Source organism: Pituophis catenifer, unplaced genomic scaffold (assembly GCF_029215685.1).
Source record: "Pituophis catenifer annectens isolate HBS135680 unplaced genomic scaffold, rPitCat1.0.hap2 SCAF_7, whole genome shotgun sequence".
In the NCBI taxonomy this organism is placed as follows: domain Eukaryota; kingdom Metazoa; phylum Chordata; class Lepidosauria; order Squamata; family Colubridae; genus Pituophis; species Pituophis catenifer.
In genome coordinates, this window is record NW_027256887.1 from 3,141,513 (window position 1) to 3,161,204 (window position 19,692).

The 19,692-nt window shown below is 42.1% G+C and overlaps 1 protein-coding gene across 1 annotated transcript in view; it reads left to right on the plus strand.

Annotated features, from left to right (window-relative positions):
* Positions 1–19,349, plus strand: part of HGF (hepatocyte growth factor) — a 77,559-nt gene extending 58,210 nt beyond the window's left edge. The window contains exons 10-18 of the mRNA XM_070947050.1: positions 353–455; positions 5,568–5,707; positions 7,510–7,548; positions 9,036–9,132; positions 10,852–10,929; positions 13,849–13,992; positions 16,565–16,671; positions 17,983–18,128; positions 18,912–19,349. Of these exons, the coding sequence (XP_070803151.1) occupies positions 353–455; positions 5,568–5,707; positions 7,510–7,548; positions 9,036–9,132; positions 10,852–10,929; positions 13,849–13,992; positions 16,565–16,671; positions 17,983–18,128; positions 18,912–19,079 (1,022 nt within the window). The 3' untranslated portion in view covers positions 19,080–19,349. The remainder of the gene's footprint in view (positions 1–352; positions 456–5,567; positions 5,708–7,509; positions 7,549–9,035; positions 9,133–10,851; positions 10,930–13,848; positions 13,993–16,564; positions 16,672–17,982; positions 18,129–18,911) is intronic.
* The last annotated feature ends 343 nt before the right edge of the window (positions 19,350–19,692 follow it).

A 19,692-nucleotide genomic window follows, 5' to 3' on the forward strand; every position in this document is an offset into this window, starting at 1 on the left:
CTGCCAGCTTTATCTTCAAAGAGTTTTGTCGTATGGCTTATTAACTCTGGGCCGTCTGTGGGTGTGTGTGTGTGGTACGGGGACAGAACATCAACATTGTTATTGGTTATTCTGACCTCTCTTGTACCCATCTACTTATGGATTTTTACACATTCATACCTATGCCCTATTGAAGTATCCATTGATCTGTATTTCTATGTTATGTGAATTTGATATACCTTATATTTTAAACATTTTCGAACTGGAGTTAAGGAAGATCCAGTGAGAATTTCTTTCTCTCAAACGGCAGCAATGATAATACGTGAGTTCCTTTTTAACAACTTGAATTTTTCTTTTAAACCAAAACACACAGATTGTTTTCGAGGAAATGGGACAAATTATATGGGCAATTTAGCCCAGACACGTTTTGGCTTGACCTGTTCCATGTGGGATAAAAACATCCAAGATTTAAGAAGGTAGGTACAAAATTAATTAAAAGTTATATTTCCCCTCCTTGACGGGGTGGAATAGTGTAGCATATTGTACAAATAAATGTCTTGCAGGTTTCAGGATCTCCGATTTTAGCTTTGATTTATTTTCTTTCTTATTAATATTTATTTATTAATTTATTAATTCAATTTGTACGCTCTGAAGACTCAGGGCGGCTCAAATATATTCTTCTTTTTTTTTACAGATGGGATGGTTGTTTTAAGAAAAATGTGCTGATTATGTGATAAGGGACAAGAGATTTAGGAAGAGTTAATTAAATTCTGTAGTCAACCCCAAATTAGCTTTTCACAGTTTTTAGAATGCCATCGTGTCATCTTAGGCAATTACTTAAAAGGTTGGTTTTTTTTTAAATAAATTACCTAGGAAATCAAAGGAGATTAGCAATAGCACTAGCACTTAGATTTATACACCACTTCACAGTGCTTTACAGACCTCTCTAAGTGGTTTTGAAGAGTCAGCCTCTTGCCCTCCAACAATCTGGGTCCTCATTTTACCCACCTCAGAAGGACGGAAGGCTGAGTCAACCTTGAGTCAGTCAGGATCGAACTGCTGACAGTGGGCAGAGTTAGCCTGCAATACTGCATCCTGACTACTGTGCCACTACGGCTCTCTTGTAAGAATTCTTTTTACAAAACTTGAAAGATCTAAAAACTTGTGAGATTTCTCCTTACCTAGCATCTACTTGAGGTCTTCTGGAAGTTATGTTTGTCTGCTGTTTGTATGCCTGCCTGCCTGCCTGCCTGCCTGCCTGCCTCTCTCTCTCTCTCTCTCTCTCTCTCTCTCTCTCTCTCTCACACACACACACACACACACACACACACACACACACACACACACACACACCAGAGGTGGGTTTCAGCAGGTTCTGACCAGTTCTGGAGAACCGGTAGTGGAAATTTTGAGTAGTGCGGAGAACTGGCAGTAAAAATTCTGACTGGCCCCACCCGCATCTATTCTCTGCCTCCCGAGTCCCAGCTGATTGGGAGGAAATGGGGATTTTGCAGTAACCTTCCCCTGGAGTGGGGTGGGAATGGAGATTTTATAGTATTCTTCCCCTGCCATGCCCACCAAGCCATGCCCACCAAGCCATGCCACACCCACCAAGCCATACCCCAGAACTGGTAGTAAAAAAATTTGAAACCCATCACTGACACACACATCTATCTGTCTGTCTATCAATTTGTCTCTATATCTATCTATCTATCTATCATTTATCTCTCTCTCTCTCATCTCTCTCTCTCTCTCTCTCATCTATATATCTATCATCTCTCTACCTACCTATCTATCTATCATTTATCTATCTATCATCTCTCTATCATCTCTCTATCATCTCTCTCTCTCTCTCTCTCTATCTTCTATCTATTTATCCTATCATCTATCTCTATCTATCTCTCTTTATCATCTCTCTATTATCTCTCTTTCTATCATCTCTCAATCATCTACCTATCTACCTACCTACCTACCTACCTATCTACCTATCTACCTACCTACCTATTTATCTATCATATCTCTCTCTCTCTCTCTCTCTCTCTCTCTCTCTCTCTCTCTCTCTCTCATCTCTCTATCTATGATCTATCATTAATCTAATTTGCCTGCCTGCCTCTCTCTCCCTCTCCCTTCCTCCCTCCCTCCCTCCCTCCTCCTCTCTCTCTCTCTTTCTCCTATCTATATTTGATTTCTATAGCCGTCCATCTCAGCAAACAACTCTGAGTGGCTCACAATTCAGAAACATATATTACAGTTAAAATCTTAAAAAGCAATGTAAAACGATGAGAACAATAAGAAGCATTAAAACATTGCGAGAACTTTAGAATCCACCGTGCTGCATTTCCTCTTTTGAGTAGGATTTTTTAGGTGAATCTTTTTTAACAAAGGCTGAGTATCGCATCCAGCTTGCTTATTACGGCAGCATTTCAGCATTTCTCCAAGGAAACTAAAGCAGACGAGACGTCTACATCCTATTTGATCCTTCTTCTGTGTACAAACCAGAATTAATCTAGGTTTATTTCAGATTTCGCTATCTTGGAATCCAGGTCTCTCTGAATTAAATGCAACCGTCTTCTTGAATGTGGTTGGGACAAAGCTAATCCTTCCTTGATGCAATGATCAACTGAGCTGCTTTTATATAAATATACTTCTGAATACACAGTGTACTTTTGTGGGTTTTTCTGGTACACTTATGAAAGACAACTCACAATTCTTTCACCACACTCAGACCAAGACGCACTCACTTCTAACACACATGCATATATTTTTTCCCCCCAACCATAACATCTTGGCCTCCAATGTGAGAAGTGGCTTCATAAATTTTGGTTCTTCTGCAGGGTTCTTTGGTAGGGTAGAAGTGTTGAATTTAATCTGCCTTCTATTTGTGGGGAAGGATTTTGCTGTTTATTGTTTTCCATCTCCAAAAGCACACCATGTGTGCACATCTGCATTTCAATAGATATTTTTAAAGTTCATGGTTATACAACAAGTGGCATGTTTTGTCACCCTTAATTTCTAATCCTTCTGTCCCAGTTTTCCTCTGGCTTCTGCGGTCCTTGGATTTTACAAACAGCTTTTCATCATGTTTTTATTTAACATTGTCTCAAAAGCCAGCAAGGTTCGTTAAGTAACTCCATTGTGACTGTGTACTTCTGTTTCCGTAATAATTCTAGTAACTTTTTTAAAAAATGTACAAATGAAAACTAGAGTAAACTAATAATCAGGCATGGAGAGAAAGAGGAAAAGGAGAGGTAGAAATAGAGGGGCAGAAAGATATAAAGAAGAAGAAGAAAGGAAAACAAAGATATGTACAAAAGAATGACTTCCAATTTCTTCTTCCAAGAATATAAGAAACACATTCAGCTCTTAGTTTAACATGCAATACATCCCCTCCAAAAAAGGGGGAAATATTTTCTTTTTTTTTTTTTTAACAATCATCAACTCCATATGTTATAAATTGACTTTTCTTATTTCCTGGCAAAAGTCCACTAAAGGCTCCCAATTGTAGATAAATTGTAAGAGAAGAGTAGGCAGAGCTGAGGGTGGAGTGAAGCATGTCAGCGGTTTAGGGTCATTGCGTTTCCACATGCGTTTTCTCCAAATCCAACTTTGAATCTTGAATTCTGTTGACTCTTATCTGGCACCAATTTAGTGTTGAACTTGACTTGACGGATTCTTGTGTATAAGCTTGAAGAAATCTTCTATGCTGCAACCCTATGAATGGCCCTGATTCTTTACCCCGACATACCTTTCTTCGTAAAAGCCATTTATTTAGCCATCATTGGCAATTCTACCATCTCTCTCCCTCTCTCATATCTGCCTGTTTGTCTGTCTGTCCGTCCATCCATCCATCATCCATCCATCCATCATCCATCTAATTATCTATCTATCATCTATCTATCTATCTATCTATCTATCTATCTATCTATCTATCTATCTATCCATCTACATCTATCTATCATATATCTACATCTATCTATCTCTATAGCTACATATATCTATCTATCTATCTATCTATTTATCTATCTATCCATCTACATCTATCTATCATATATCTACATCTATCTATCTCTATATCTACATATATCTATCTATCTATCTATCTATCTATCTATCTATCTATCTATCTATCTATCCATCTACATCTATCTATCATATATCTACATCTATCTATCTCTATATCTACATCTATCTATCTATCTATCTATCTATCTATCTATCTATCCATCTACATCTATCGATCTATTTATCTACCTTTCTATCCATCTACAGCTATCTATCTATCATATATCTACATCTATCTATCATATATCTACATCTATCTATCTATCTATCTATCTATCTATCTATCTATCTATCTATTTATCTATCATATCCATCTACATCTATCGATCTATATCTATCAATCTATCATATCCATCCATCCATCCATCCATCATCCATCCATCCATCATCCATCTAATTATCTATCTATCATCTATCTATCTATCTATCTATCTATCTATCCATCCATCTACATATATCTATCTATCTATCTATCCATCTACATATATCTATCATATATCTACATCTATCTATCTCTATATCTACATATATCTATCTATCTATCTATCTATCTATCTATCTATCTATCCATCTACATCTATCGATCTATTTATCTATCTTTCTATCCATCTACAGCTATCTATCTATCATATATCTACATCTATCTATCATATATCTACATCTATCTATCTATCTATCTATCTATCTATCTATCTATCTATTTATCTATCATATCCATCTACATCTATCGATCTATATCTATCAATCTATCACATCCATCCATCCATCCATCCATCATCCATCCATCCATCATCCATCTAATTATCTATCTATCATCTATCTATCTATCTATCTATCTATCTATCTATCTATCATCTATCTATCTATCTATCTATCTATCTATCTATCTATCTATCTATCTATCTAAAAAATTAAGAGGAGGTGGGACATTAAAATTGCCTGGATAGCTCAACAGACAGAAGCACTGTAATTTAACACCAGCTGTCTGCAATTAAAGTAAGATCGAATCTCGCCAGGCTCAAGGTTGACTCAGCCTTCCATCCTTTCTAAGGTAGGTAAATTGAGGACCCGGTTTGTGGGGGCAATAAGCTGACTTTGTATAAATATACAAAAGTATGAAGGCTATTGCTTAACGCACTGTAAGCCGCCCTGAGTCTCCGGAGAAGGGCAGCATATAAATCAAATTTAAAAAATAAATAAATAAAAAAATTACTTGAAAGGTTGAAGGGAGAACTTTCAGGGGACTAACAGTCCCATGGCTGCCTTATCCCCTGGACTCTGTGCAAGACCACAGAGCCATGTTTTAACTCTTTTCCAGAACCACCATTGGCAGTTTCGTCATACAGATAGATAGATAGATAGATAGATAGATAGATAGATAGATAGATAGAGTTCTTTTTCTTTTTTTCCTCACCAAAAAAGGTAGGTGCATCTTATAGTCCGGTGTGTCTTATACTCCAAAAAATACGGTATATACTTCTGAAAAAGTGATAATCTTGGGGCTGTGTTTTTTCTTCCCCTTCTAGGCACCTCCCCATATATAAAGACCTAGATATAAGCAAGGTGAAGAAAAATTATTGCCGCAATCCGGATGACGATGCTCACGGCCCTTGGTGCTACACCAGCAATCCTAAAATGCCTTGGGACTACTGTCGTATATCTAGATGTACGTATTTGGGTCACTCCAAAAGACGTGGAATTGCCTAATTAAAAGGCATAGTAACGATAAGAATTATGCCTTGTGGTTGTTGATCCTCTCAAGTAAGAGCTCTTTCTTATGGCAAGGATGAAAATATGCAAGAATGCATTTACTTTATGACATCATGACGTGGTGTGGTTCTTTTGACATCATTGCTGTTAGCAGTGGCTCTGGATCAGAGGTGGTATTCAGCCGGTTCAGACCGGTTCGCCCGAACCGATAGCGGAAATGGCAGAAATGCGCCTGCACTACCCATACACCCCAGCTTTATGTTGTTCCTATTTAGGCACATTTGTGAGTCCGGGCACATAAGTCATAAGTTTATTTGTCAAGCATATATAAGATAACAGGTAAAAGTATAAACATAATTTGAATACATGAAAAGAGTCAGTAAAAAGGAATATTAGGACAGGGACAGTAGGCACGCTGGTGCACTTATGCATGCCCCTTACAGACCTCTCGGGAATGGGGTGAGGTCAACAGTAGACAGTTTAAGGTTAAAGTTTTGGGGATTTGGGGAAGAAACCACAGAGTCAGGTAGTGCATTCCAGGCATTGACCACTCTGTTGCTGAAGTCGTATTTTCTGCAATCGAGTTTGGAGCAGTTTACGCTGAGTTTGTATCTATTATTCACATGCAAATATCACTCCTGCTCTGGACAAACAATACTATTATTTGTTAAAATTCTAAGTCATTCTCAGTCATCTGGCCACGGTTGTCCCAAAGGTGCCTTTTCAGGAGGCAATTGGACTTTCAGCTGAAGAAGCTTCTTGGATGAGAAGTGGAACGTCTTCCAAAGAAAAAACGAAGTCCAGTTGCCTCCTGAAAAAGTACCTACTATTTGTTGTACAAAGCCCCCCACTCCCCCCATTGTTTAAAATCTTCACAGTCTGAGATTCTCCACGGAGGAGAAACAGTTTAGCAGCTAGTAATTTAGCACTAGCAATAGCACTTAGACTTATATACCACTTCACAGTGCTTTGCAGCCCTCTCTAAGCAGTTTACAGTCAGCCTATTGCCCCCAACAATCTGGGTCCTCATTTTATTGACCTCAGAAGGATGGAAGGCTGAGTTGGCCTTGAGCCGGTCAGGATCGAACTCCTGGCAGTGGGCAGAATTAGCCTGCAATACTGCATTCTAACCCCTGCACCACCAGGAAGGAGAAGGAGAAAGGGAATAAGAGAGGGAGGGAGGGAGGGAGGGAGGAAGGAAGGAAGGAAGGAAGGAAGGAAGGAAGGAAGGAAGGAAGGAAGGAGGGAAGGAAAGGAAAGGAGGGAGGGAGGGATATCAATAGCATTTAGACTTATATACCACTTTACAGTGCTTTCCAGCCCTCTCTAAGCAGTTTACAAAGTCAGCATAATTGCTCCCAACAATCTGGGACTTCATTTTACCAACCTCGGAAGGAAGGAAGGCTGAGTCAACCTTGAGCTGGTCAGGATCGAACTGCTGGCAGTGGGCAGAGTTAGCCTGCAATATTGCATTCTAACCACTGCGCCACCACGACAGAGATAGCAATAGAACTAAGGCTTATAAGGTCGTAAAATGAGTCAAAACTCAAATATCTCATTTAACAACGGAAATATTGGGCTCAGTTGTTATCATAAGTTGAGGACTTCCCTGTATTGATGAAAGAAGGGATTGTTGAAGGTTTGTCACAGAACAAGGCAGTAGAGAGCTCTCATTTGCATGACGTGTTTTGTTGTCGTTAAATGAAGTGTCTTTATTAAAAGTTATCCCAACGTGATTGCATTGTGTTGTCTCTTTAGGTGACAATGATCCAGTTTCTATGATGAGCAGTTTAGACAGTAAGTAATCAAAAGCTTCCATGATGGGGTTGTCCGGGAGCGGTGGTGGTGAAGGATGACCCAAATAATGACATTATCTCATGGATGAATGTCTGTGGAGGTTCTCGGTCATCCAAGTCATGGTTGTCCCAAAGGTGCTTTTTCAAGAGGCAACTGGACTTTTGTTTTGTTTTTCCTTGAAGATGAAAAAAAGCTTCTTCAACTCTGACTGGATGGTGGAGAATGGAAGTCCACATTCTGGACAGAGAGGACTGCTGGTTTGAAAGAGGCCATCTACATTGAGATTGAAAGGGTCTCTCTCAACAGTGGGGGAGAGAGAGATGACACCACATATCTCCTTTTACAAAACAGTCCTTTCAGCAGTCCCAAGAAGGTTCCATCCATCCATCCCTGTCTGTCTATCCATCCATCCATCTACGTATCTATTCTCTCTCTCTCTCTCCACCTACCTGCCATTCTCTCTCTTTCATTCTCTCTCTTGATTCTCTCTCTCTCTCATCCATCTATCCATCCAGCCATCTCTCTCTCAATCATCCATCTATCCATCCATCCATTTCTCTCTCTCTCTCAATCATCCATCCATCCATCCATCCATCCATCTATATCTCTCTCTCAATCATCCATCTATCTATCCATCCATATATACATCTCCCTCCCTCTCTCTCTCTATCTTCCCCTATCTCCCTCTCTCTCTCCCTCTCTCTCTCTCAGTCATCCATCCATCCATCATTGTCCATCCATCTATCTATCTATCTATCTATCTATCTATCTATCTATCTATCTATCTATCCCAGCAACTCTCAGAAAGAGTACTAACAGTCAGATGACTTCAAGGAATAGAAATCCTTTCATCCACCATTCAGTCAAAACTGAAGAAGCTTCTTGGATGAGAAGTGAAACCTCTTCAAGGAAAAATAAAGTCCAGTTGCCTTTTGACAAAGCACCTTTGGGCTATCTCATAGATGAAAATTTATTTACTTGTGCCTGACATCATGACTCAAGTAAATAATTCCATTACAATGTGGTGATGATGATGATTTTTTTAATGACTGGGCTTGGTTATGGATCTAATCCTAAATGGCCTTTATGTTAGTCCAATAAACTAGAAAATATGGAGCCTGGTGTAATTGAGAAGACTGTAAACAAGATTATCTCATTATTTTCCTTATGATGCAGCAACAACAACTCTTTTTTCACTCATACTGTCTCAAAAATATTTGAAGCCTAAACTGTATGTTATGGTTGGTTATCTTTTTCCTATCCCAGTAAGAAATACTGGTACATGGTGGTGGACACTGTTGATTTAGAAAATTTAATACAGGAGTCGCTGGAGGGGTTAAAGGCTTAAAGAATATATACGTATATATTATAGGCGGAACATATAACCAAATGTCATTTATTAGTTTTTAGAAGTTTGAACGTAAGTTCTATAAAGTGAATTTTCATTTCGGGATTCTACGTAACCTGATCAATTATCAATATTCCAGTTCCCATCATCCCTTGTGCTTCGACGAAGCATCTCAGAGTTGTTAATGGAATCCCTACACAACCCGATAAAGGTTGGATGGTCAGCTTGAAAGACAGGTGAGAACCGAGGCTTAACTTTTCTGTGTTGATTCCCACTGTGGTCGTAAAATTGTGTATCAGATGATTTTTTTGAGATTTAGAAATGCCAGTTATTGATTGTGTCGCAGCTAAAGTTCTTCACATTCTTCCTTCAAGAAGCCAATTGTTCTGTTGTCGCCCGTCAGTGGCCAGAAAAGCTGGAAGCGGATTCAGACAGTGAGGAGGTTGGGGAGGAACATGGGCCAGTCCTGGAGTCTGGGGAAGGCTCTGATGAGGGCTCTGCATCAGAGGCAGAGAGGGGGCCAGAGCCATCTGACAGTTATCAGCTGCCTTCAGAGACAGACATCAGTGAGGCAGAGGAACAGCTGAAGCCTGTTCCCAGTGTGCTCATGCACAGAGCTGCCAGGAGAAGGGAACAGCTAAAGAACAAGGGTCGACTCAGGAGTAAGGCCACAGGTGGACGGTGAATGGCCCCTCCCAGAGGGAATAAAAGAGGAGCGAAAGGGGAGTGGAGTTTGCAGGAGATAATTAGTTCACTTAATTGGTTTGTGACTCTCCGAGACTCCTTGCCAAGTTTTGAAGATATCGGCCTGGCAGCTCTCCAAGCCAGATAAGGTCTGTGACTGTAAATTCTCCCTTGAAAGACTTTGCTGGATGTGAATGAGAGGAATTCACAGTCACTTAATAAAAAAAGATAAAGGATTAGAAGATTGTTTGAGTAAAGATTTGAAGGAAAAAAGGGAACAAGATGAAATATACTGTTAATAATTAAAAGGACAAGGGATTAGGGCTGCCTGGACTCCACAGTGGAAAATATTAAATTGAAAATGAATACAGCAATAGAGAGAGATGAAGGAGGGGAAGAGAGTTGGAAGGGAGGAGGAAGGAGAGAGAGGGATGGAAGAGTAGGGAGGAAGGAAGGGAAGGGAAATCAGAGTAGGAGAGAAGGTAAGACGGGGGAAGAGAGGAGGAGAAGGAGAAGGAAAGGGGAAGTAGAGAATAAAAAGGGGATTTTGTTGGGACAAGGAGTCTGCTTCATGCTTTTGGGAAGCCAAGAATTCAAGGATTGTTTCTCAGATCTGCATATGGACCATTCCAATCCTTTCTCAATTTATGTCTTGCGTATTGTCTAGTTCTGTCCAGGAATCCGAATTAGCAGCGCCATCTTAAATTTTGGATGTTAAAATTGTCCTCTTGGTTGACGTCAAATAAGCAACATATTGTTTACGTTCCTCCAGACATGTCCAAACAAAATCTGCTTCCATCTGTGGCTAAAGTAAAATGTAATGCAAGTAGTCTTCAACTTACAACAGTTCGTTTAGTGACCATTCAAAGTTACAATGAAAAAAAAGTCACTTAATGACTGTTTTTTCCCCCACACTTATGACCATTGCAGCTTCCCCTGGGGACCAAAATTCAAATGCTTGGCAAACAGACTCGTATTTATGACAGTTGCAGTGTCCCGGGGTCATGTGATCCCTTTTTGCGGCCTTCTGACAAGCAACGTCAATGGGAAAGCCAACCCATTTCAGTAACTTAGCAACTGCAGGGATTCACTTAACAACCGTGGCAAGAAAGGTCGTAAAATGAGGGGAAACTTTCACTTAACTCTCTCGCTTAGCAACAGAAATTTTTGGCTCCCATTGTCGTAAATCGAGGACTACGGCATGATATAAATGTGAAGTTTATATTAGCAGATTGGCCCCCAAATAATTGTTTGTTCCTTGGTTTCTCCAGCAGAGGCAGACATTTCTGTGGTGGTTCACTGGTGAAAGAAGATTGGGTCCTGACAGCCAAACAGTGTTTCCTGTCTCGGTATCTATTTTCCTTTTTTTTTTACAAGATCTTCCAATAGGATCCTACCTTTTTCAGTTGTCCCTTGGGTAGAAATGTTGATTTTTCTGATGACGCAAAAAAGGCAGTGGGAAGGGAGGGAGAAAGGTTAAATTATTCCCAACTTCTATACCAGGGGTGTCAAACTCAAGGCCTGTGAGCCGGATACGGCCTGCGGGGTGCTTAGATCTGGCCCATGGGGTTGCCCTGGAAACAGCGAAGGATTGGCCCGCGGTGCCTCTGCCAGTGAAAACGGAGCTCAGGAAGGCCACCCGCATCCCTCCCAGGCTCTGTTTTCAGCTGCAACGGTCTCTTGCACACCTCTGCCAGTGATAACAGAGCCCGGGGAGACCGTTGTAGCCCAAAACAGAGCCTAGGTAGGCCCCACGCAGCCTCCCTGAGCTTTGTTTTCACTGGCAGAGGGCTGCAGGAGGCTGTCGCGGCCGAAAACGGAGACTCAATAAGTGACACTGAGCTAACCACGCCAGAGGTGAAATCCCAAATTTTTCCCTACCGGTTCTGTGGGCGTTGCTTGGTGGGCATGGCAGGGGAAGGATATTGCAAAATCTCCATTCCCACCCCACTCTGGGGGCCAGCCAGAGGTGGTATTTGCCGGTTCTCTGAACTACTCAACATTTCCACTACCAGTTCTCCAGAACCTGTTAGAACCTGCTGGGTTCCATCCCTGAGCCATGTCCACCCTGGCTATGCCCACCTGGCCCCTCCAAGATCAAACACAACTCTGATGCAGCCCTCAATGAAATCAGGTTTGACACACCTGTTTTATACAATGCAAATCTGGAATATTCAGAGCATTTGAGTAGAAAACCGTTATTTTAGTTTGTGATGGTGGCGAATATCTGTAGCTCGGGTGGAGGATGAAGGTGGAGGTTCGTTCTCCGAGCTTGTGAGTTGGTTTCTGAACATTTCATTACCAGGATAAGTAGCATCTTCAGCGGAATTTCAGGGAGATCAGTCTTGGTGTTCTTCTGCTTATAAGGGCTTTGTGTGGTCAGTAGGACTTGTGATGGGAGGGTCACACTGAGTGAGAATCTAGTAATGGGCCTTGTGTGGGTCACATCAAGTGACGGTCTTGTGATGGGTTAGGTGTGGATTGTGTCAAGTGAGGGTCTTGTGATGGATCAGGTATGAGTAACATCAACTGTGGGTCTTATGATGGGTCTTGTAATAAGTCTTGCTGTTGTGGCCCACCAGCGACCAGCGGAGCTGGCAGCAGATTCGGACAATGAGGAGGTTGGGGAGGAACATGGACCAGTCCTGGAGTCTGGGGAAGGCTCTGATGAGGGCTCTGTGTCGAAGGCAGAGAGGGGGCCAGGGCCATATGATAGGTATCATCTGCCTTTGGAGTCAGACATCAGTGAGGCACATGAACAGCTGGAGCCTGTTCCCAGTGTGCCCATGCACAGAGTTCCCAGGCGAAGGGAACAGCTAAAGAACAAGGGTCAACTTGGGAGTAAGGCCACAGGTGGACAATGAAGGGCCCCTCCCAGAGGGAATAAAAGAGGAGCGAAAGGGGGGTGGAGTTTGCAGGAGGCAATTTAGTTCATTCCTGCATTCTTGCCAAGTATTGCGGTGTCTGAAAGATCTCGGTGTGGCCCCTCTCCAAGCCTGATAAAGGTCGGTAATTGTGAACTATCTTGAAAGACTGTGGGAGAGGAAAGACTTTGCTGGAGAGGAATTCACTGTAAATCAAATAAAAGGGGTTTATCGGGACAAGGACTCGGCATCGTGCTGCTGGGGAAGCCTAAGTCAGAACACTTGCAATGGGTCAGGTGTGGGTCACATCAAATGAGGGTCTTGTGATGGGTCAGGTGGTGATCAGGTGTGGGTCATGTCAAATGAAGGTCTTGTGATGGGTCAGGTGTGGATCACCTCAAGTGAGAGTCGTGTGATTGATCTTGTGAGTCTTGTGATGGGTCAGGTGGTGATCAGGTGTGGGTCATGTCAAATGAAGGTCTTGTGATGGGTCAGGTGTGGATCACCTCAAGTGAGAGTCGTGTGATTGATCTTGTGAGTCTTGTGATGGGTCAGGTGTGGGTCATGTCAAGTGAGGGTCTTATGAGGGTCACGTTTTGGTGAATTTTCTTTTCTTTTTTTAAAAAATTTAAAACAAACTTTATTAAATTATCAAACAATTATAAAAACAATTAAAACAATAATAAGATATTCATATACATAGATCATATCATATATTTGACATTTCGTTTCTATTCTTTTACATATCTATATATATTCTTCTTCTCTACACATTATATATTTCTTAACCTAATCCCATATTCATTTTCCTGACGGTGAAGTCGTTGTTGGTATTTATATGAAGTAAGCATGGAAATACTCTCTCAATTATCATGGGTCATGTGGGACATGTCAAGTGAGGGTCTTGTGAGGGTCACGTTTTGGTGAATTTTCTTAGAAACATTCTGCTTTTCTAGATGAACCCATATCTGGAGAAATCTCCTTTTCCTTGGTGAGGTACAACCTAGGAACTGGACGTATTTTGATTCAATAACGGGAGGGCTTGAACTATTTGCACTAATGTTATAGTTCAACGTCTGTTCAGAGTAAAAACCCAAGAGGTTAGTCCAGATGGCACCGTTTTCACAGCGTGAACCGCTGGAACAGTTCCAGCCTCCACTTTGGGAGACTAAAATATGGCAACAACCTTATGAATTCAGTGATTTATTTTGTTTGGGAGATGAACTGACCTCTGCTTTAGCTACCTATGTTTAAATCGAGCAACGGTTATCTAAATAGATCACGGCAACGCAAATAAGCAGAGCGAGCAGTCTGTGGAGGCGAGCCTATCTAATCTAACTTCCATCCTGGTTTATTTTTATTTTTTTTATTGACCCATAATCCAATTGTGTTTGCTTTCTTTAGGCATAATCTCAAAGACTATCAGGCTTGGCTTGGAATCCATAATGTGGAAAGAGCTCACGAAGAAAAGCATAAGCAAGTCCTGAATATTTCCCAGTTGGTCTACGGGCCTGAAGGATCTGATATAGTTTTATTGAAACTTTCCAGGTGGGCTGAAGTTGTGCGAATATTTCATAGGCAATTTCTCTGTTTGTTTTTTTATATATAATTTTTTTTTTAAAATTTGATTTATATGCCGCCCTTCTCCGGAGACTCAGGGCGGCTTACAATGCGTTAAGCAATAGCCTTCATACTTTTGTATATTTATACAAAGTCAGCTTATTGCCCCCACAAACTAGGTCCTCATTTCACCTACCTTAGAAAGGATGGAAGGCTGAGTCAACCTTGAGCCTTGAAGAGATTCGAACCAGCAGTAAATTGCAGGCAGCTGTGTTAATAACAGGGTGCGTAGACCACTGTACTACCAAGGCTCTTTGTTGGATTTAATGGAAGGGTGAAACCATGCTACTGAAGCAGCGGTGGGATTCACATTATGTTACTATCGGTTCACCACGCGCACACTTCTACGCATGCGCCCAGCCTCAAAAACATGCCTAAATAGGATGGGATAGAGCTGGGATTTCCGCTACCAGTTTAGGCGAACCTGTCCAATACCACCTCTGTACTGAAGGAAACTGAAGGCTTTAAGTCACATGCAACCATGGAGGCGTGTTGTCCAGGTGTGTCCAAAAAGTCAAATTGTCACTCACCATCACACAAAGGGTGCAAAGAAGAGCAATAAAAGATAATTAGGGGACGAGAGGCTAAAACATATGAGGAACGGTGGCAGGGACTGGGTATGTCTGGTTTGATTAAAAGACGGACTAGGGATGATATAATAGCTTCCAATATTTGATGGGCCGCCACAAAGAAGAGGGAGGTCCACCTATTCTCCAAAGCACCTGAAGGGCAGGACAAGAAGCAATGGATGGAATTAATTAAGGAGAGAAGCAACCTAGAAATAAGGAGAAATTTCCTAACAGAACAATTAACCAGTGGAACAGCTTACCTTCAGAGGTTGTGGGTGCTTCATCTCTGGAGGCTTTTAAGAGGAGCCTGGACAGCCACTTTTCTGAAATGGAATAGGGTTTCATGCTTGAGCAGGGGGTTGGACTAGAAGATCTCCAAGGGCTCTTCCAACTCTGTTATACTGATATTCTGTTAAGGGAAGCCTTGCCTTTTTGACTTTTTGAATACTCCTCCGCCGCAGATACCTTTGGCATCATAACGTCTATAACGTCTTTGGAAGGGATGGGCCTGCATTTGGGTCTAATAATTATCCCTTTTGGAGTTTTGCTGCAAAAGTTGATGGGGTTGTGGGGATTGTGTGCTCTGAAGAAGATGGGAGCTGTGTCAGAGGTCCAATCATATTCGACCAGTCTCATCGGTGGAGTCAAACAAAGAGTGTCTCTACCTTTAAAAATATGATGAGGTGTAAATTACAGCCACCTCTACTCATTCGGTTGTCACTCAGGTCAAAAAACACTGCACTCAATGTTGGAAGTCCTGGACTGGAATGGAACAACTTGCCATGGCCAAGTCACTGCAGGCAACTTGCCATGGCCAACTTGCCCTTGTCAACTCTCCATGGCCAACTAGGCGTGGGAAAACTTGCTATGGAGCAATTTAACAATTCGATTTAATTATTTAAAATAAATAAAAAAATATTTTATTTTTTGTCATTTCACGTCCCTCTTTTCTTTAATGATTCTCTTCCACCATGTGTTTGATATTAGTGTGGCTCTCGTCCCACAGTGAGATGCCTGTGGCGAGTTGGGTGTAGAAAGTTGACTGGGGTGAATTGTCATAGACCCCTCCTGGACATCTGGTGAACAATGAGCTGGAGGACTTTGGACTACTGGTTGAGCAACTAGGGCCAGTAGCTGCCGAACTACTGGAAGGAAACATATTTACCCATTGCAAATATACAGCTTACATCCTGCGATAATACCTTTAACACCATGTCACTGTTCTGCCCCAGCTCCGGATTTCCGAGGATATTGACACACACCAACAGTCCTTATCAAATTTATTAAGTAGCAAGAATAAACCAAAGTCTGGCAAAGGTTGGCAACCAGCCCAGAAAACAAGATACAATAAGACTTTTCCAAAAATGCTAGGATGATAATTACAAGTTGTTTCCAGCAAGAAACTTACTAACTGTGTGTGACTTAAATAGGCTAAGGGAGTGGCCAATGATCCTCAAGCCTTACTCTCGAGGAGATCTCCTCCTCCTGAGTAGCCACTCCTGCTTTTTGGCAGCCCTGCATGCTCAAGTACTGAGGAGAGGCTCCTCCACTTCGCTCTCTCCACTTGAAGGAGCCTCTGGAGGTTCTGAAGGCCCTGGCTGAGTCTCTGCCTCTGGCACCACATCCTCTTCGGCCTCCTCGCTGTCTGACGCGAGTGCCGGCTGCGCAGGCTGCTGGCACAACACCACACCAGCCTCCTCATTGTTGGGATCAGCCACAATCTGCGCAGGCCGCTGGCGGGCCACAACAGTAACATCCACATCTGCATTTCCCAGGTCCTTGGGAAGAACTCGATAAGTGGATGAAAATGCCAAATCCAGTCTTAACATCTGGCTGACTATTCAATGAATCATAAGAATCTAACTTCTTCGAAAAGATGTGTTCAATTTACCTACTTATTCTTACAAATGTCCATGTTCTCCTTTTTTTAGACCTGCGGTAAGCAATAATGCTGTAGCTATTATCCGTCTGCCCATTTCTGGTTGCACCATTCCAGATGGGACCACGTGCAGTGTTTATGGATGGGGACACACAGGAAGTAAGTAATTCAAGTTTGGAACAGAACACCCCCCCACACACATCCCAAATCCTTTTCACGGCCTGTTTTCCTTGTTACCTTCTGGGAGGGGGGTTTCGTGGTATCCGAAGCAGATTCAAGCCACAGTTTGGTTCCATATAGCATTCACTTCCAAAACACTCAAGTTTTCTCTTTCTGTTGTGACCTAGTCATTTAAACACATGAGTAGTCCCAAAAACCTCTTTTATTGCAACAGCTGTGAATTATGTTCATTCACAGCTGAGTCCCTTGACACGCTGCCAAAGACCTACTTGGCAAAGTCATACAGAGTCCAGAATCAAACAGAGATGTCGACTGGGAACAGAATTAACAACATTGCTTTCCTACAAAGGGCTCAGGTGCCTTTGCTCCTCTTTTAAGCCTTATGGAAGAGGCCAATCATCTCCAGGCCTTACTCCTGAGTTGTCCCTTTTGTTTTAACTGTTCTTGCCTTCTGGCAGCTCTGCGCATGCGCGCACTAGGAACAGGCTCCTCCTGTTCCTCTGCTTCTCTGATGTCTTACTCTGGAGGCTCCAGAGTCCGCACATAACTCGCAGATGGCCCTGGCCCCATCTCTGCCTCCGATGCAGAGCCCTCATCCGGGCCTTCTCCAGACTCCAGGACTGACCCATGTTCCTCCCCAGCCTCCTCACTGTCTGACTCTGCTGCCAGCTCCACAGGCTGCTGGTGGACCACAACAGTTTCTGCCATGTATTCAAGATGGACAGTGGTTAATATGTGTGTGTGTGTGTGTGTGTGTGTGTGTGTGTGTGTGTGTGTGTGTGTATGGGTGTAGGGCTCTGTGTATGTATAGCATGTATATACTGTATGTGTGTTATGTATGTGTATGGTTAGATATATACTTTATTTTGAGAGCAGGCAACAGAATTTCATTTTTAATGTGGGCCAGTGCGCTTACAGTAAATAAATGACAATAGAAGTCTTGTCTTGTCTTGTCTTGTCTTGTCTTGTCTTGTCTTGTCTTGTCTTGTCTTGTCTTGTCTTGTCTTGTCTTGTCTTGTCTTGTCTTGTCTTGTCTTGTCTTGTCTTGTCTTGTCTTGTCTTGTCTTGTCTTGTCCTGTCCTGTCCTGTCCTGTCCTGTCCTGTCCTGTCCTGTCCTGTCCTGTCCTGTCCTGTCGTAGGGAGTGCTTAAGAGAATGTATTATCTTTTGGGGGTGTTGATAGATCATCATGGCTAAATTCTTTCTATGTGGTTACTAAGACTTTGATAACCCCAAATCAATCAACCAATGAGATGGAGTAAAGAACAGTTATTTCTCTTCACAATTTCAGCAAGAAATTTTGACGGGCAACTTCAGGAAGCGAATATGATCATTATGGGGAACGAACGCTGCAGTCAAGATTTTGGAGGAAACGTAGTCCTGAAGGAATCAGAAATGTGTGCGCGAGCCGAGAGCATCGGCAGTGGAACTTGTGAGGTACAATTTCTTCTTAAAAGCCTCCAGTGTTGGAGCATTCACAACTTCTGAAGGCAAACCGTTCCACTGATTAATTGTTCTAACTGTTAGGAAATTTCTCCTTAGTTCTAAATTGCTTCTCTCCTGGATTAGTTTCCACCCATTGCTTCTTGTTCTGCTTTCTGGTGCTTTGGAGAATAGGTTGGCTCCCTCTTCTTTGTGGTAACCCCTTAAATATTGGAACATTACTATCATATTACCTCTAATCCTATGAATCTATGAGAATATACATATAAGTAGAGTGGAAGGGAAGGGAAGGGAAGGGAAGAGAGAGGAGAGGAGAGGAGAGGAGAGGAGAGGAGAGGAGAGGAGAGGAGAGGAGAGGAGAGGAGAGGAGAGGCGAGGCGAAGAGAAGCGAAGCGAAGCGAAGCGAAGAGAAGAGAAGAGAAGAGAAGAGAAGAGAAGAGAAGAGAAGAGAAGAGAAGAGAAGAAGAGAATAAAGAAAATGTGGAGTGGAGTGGAGAGTGGAGTGGAGTGGAGTGGAGTGGAGTGGAGTGGAGTGGAGTGGAGTAGAGTAGAGTAGAGTAGAGTAGAGTAGAGTAGAGTAGAGTAGAGTAGAGTAGAGTAGAGTAGAGTAGAGTAGCGGTAGAGTGCCTATCAAGATTAATTTGACATCTAGCATTCTTATGCTAGTGTTATACATACAACAGGCAAGTCCTTCCTTGTTTTACAATGAGCTTTTCTCATCTTAATCTCTTTTCCATAAACACATTGATGTGATTTTTCTGTTTTTTCTCTTTCTAGCGGGATTACGGTGGCCCACTGGTCTGTGAACAGAATAGAATCAAGATAGTAATGGGAGTGATTATTCCCGGACGAGGATGTGCAGTTCCCAAACGACCCGGGATTTTCGTCAAGGTGGCTTACTACTCTAAATGGATACACAAGATCTTAATGACATACAGGTCATAGCCGAAGAACCCTACCAAGTGGGGGAGGGGGAGCCAGTTCTAGGGATACTGGAGGAAAGTGGGACATTGCATTGCGATAGAGAAAAAGTGGACTTTTCTGGGGGGAAAAAATTGTCGTCCATCAAAGATTAACTTGATAGTAGTCAAGTTTGACAGATGTTTGTGGCTCTTCCTGTCCCGTTCTGCTTCTGGCTACGTTGCGTGTGGGGTAAGGAAAAATGCAGTGACTTATTTCCTGAATATACTTGAATAGGAAAGCAAATCTGCTAACTCGGTGGCTGGAAAAATGCAAATTCTTTATACATAGCCCGGTTTTCTTCTTCTTCTTCTAGGCTGCTGGTTAGGAGAGCTTTGTTAATAGGCATAAACACCCCTCTGAAATTTGCAGTATATTCTACACCCAGCTCTGAATTCATCTTTAAGACGCCATGAAACACATGCATAAGTCAGAGACAATGTCATCCCTTATATTGTTTCATTGTGTTTTCATTCCTTTATCAATGGCTTTCTGGATGTACGACCCCATTGAGCAATTCATTCACGAAGTCCATTCCACTGTGATAGCGAAAGCTATCCCAATCAAGAGAATGTCAGGTTTTTTTTCTGGAAGAGTC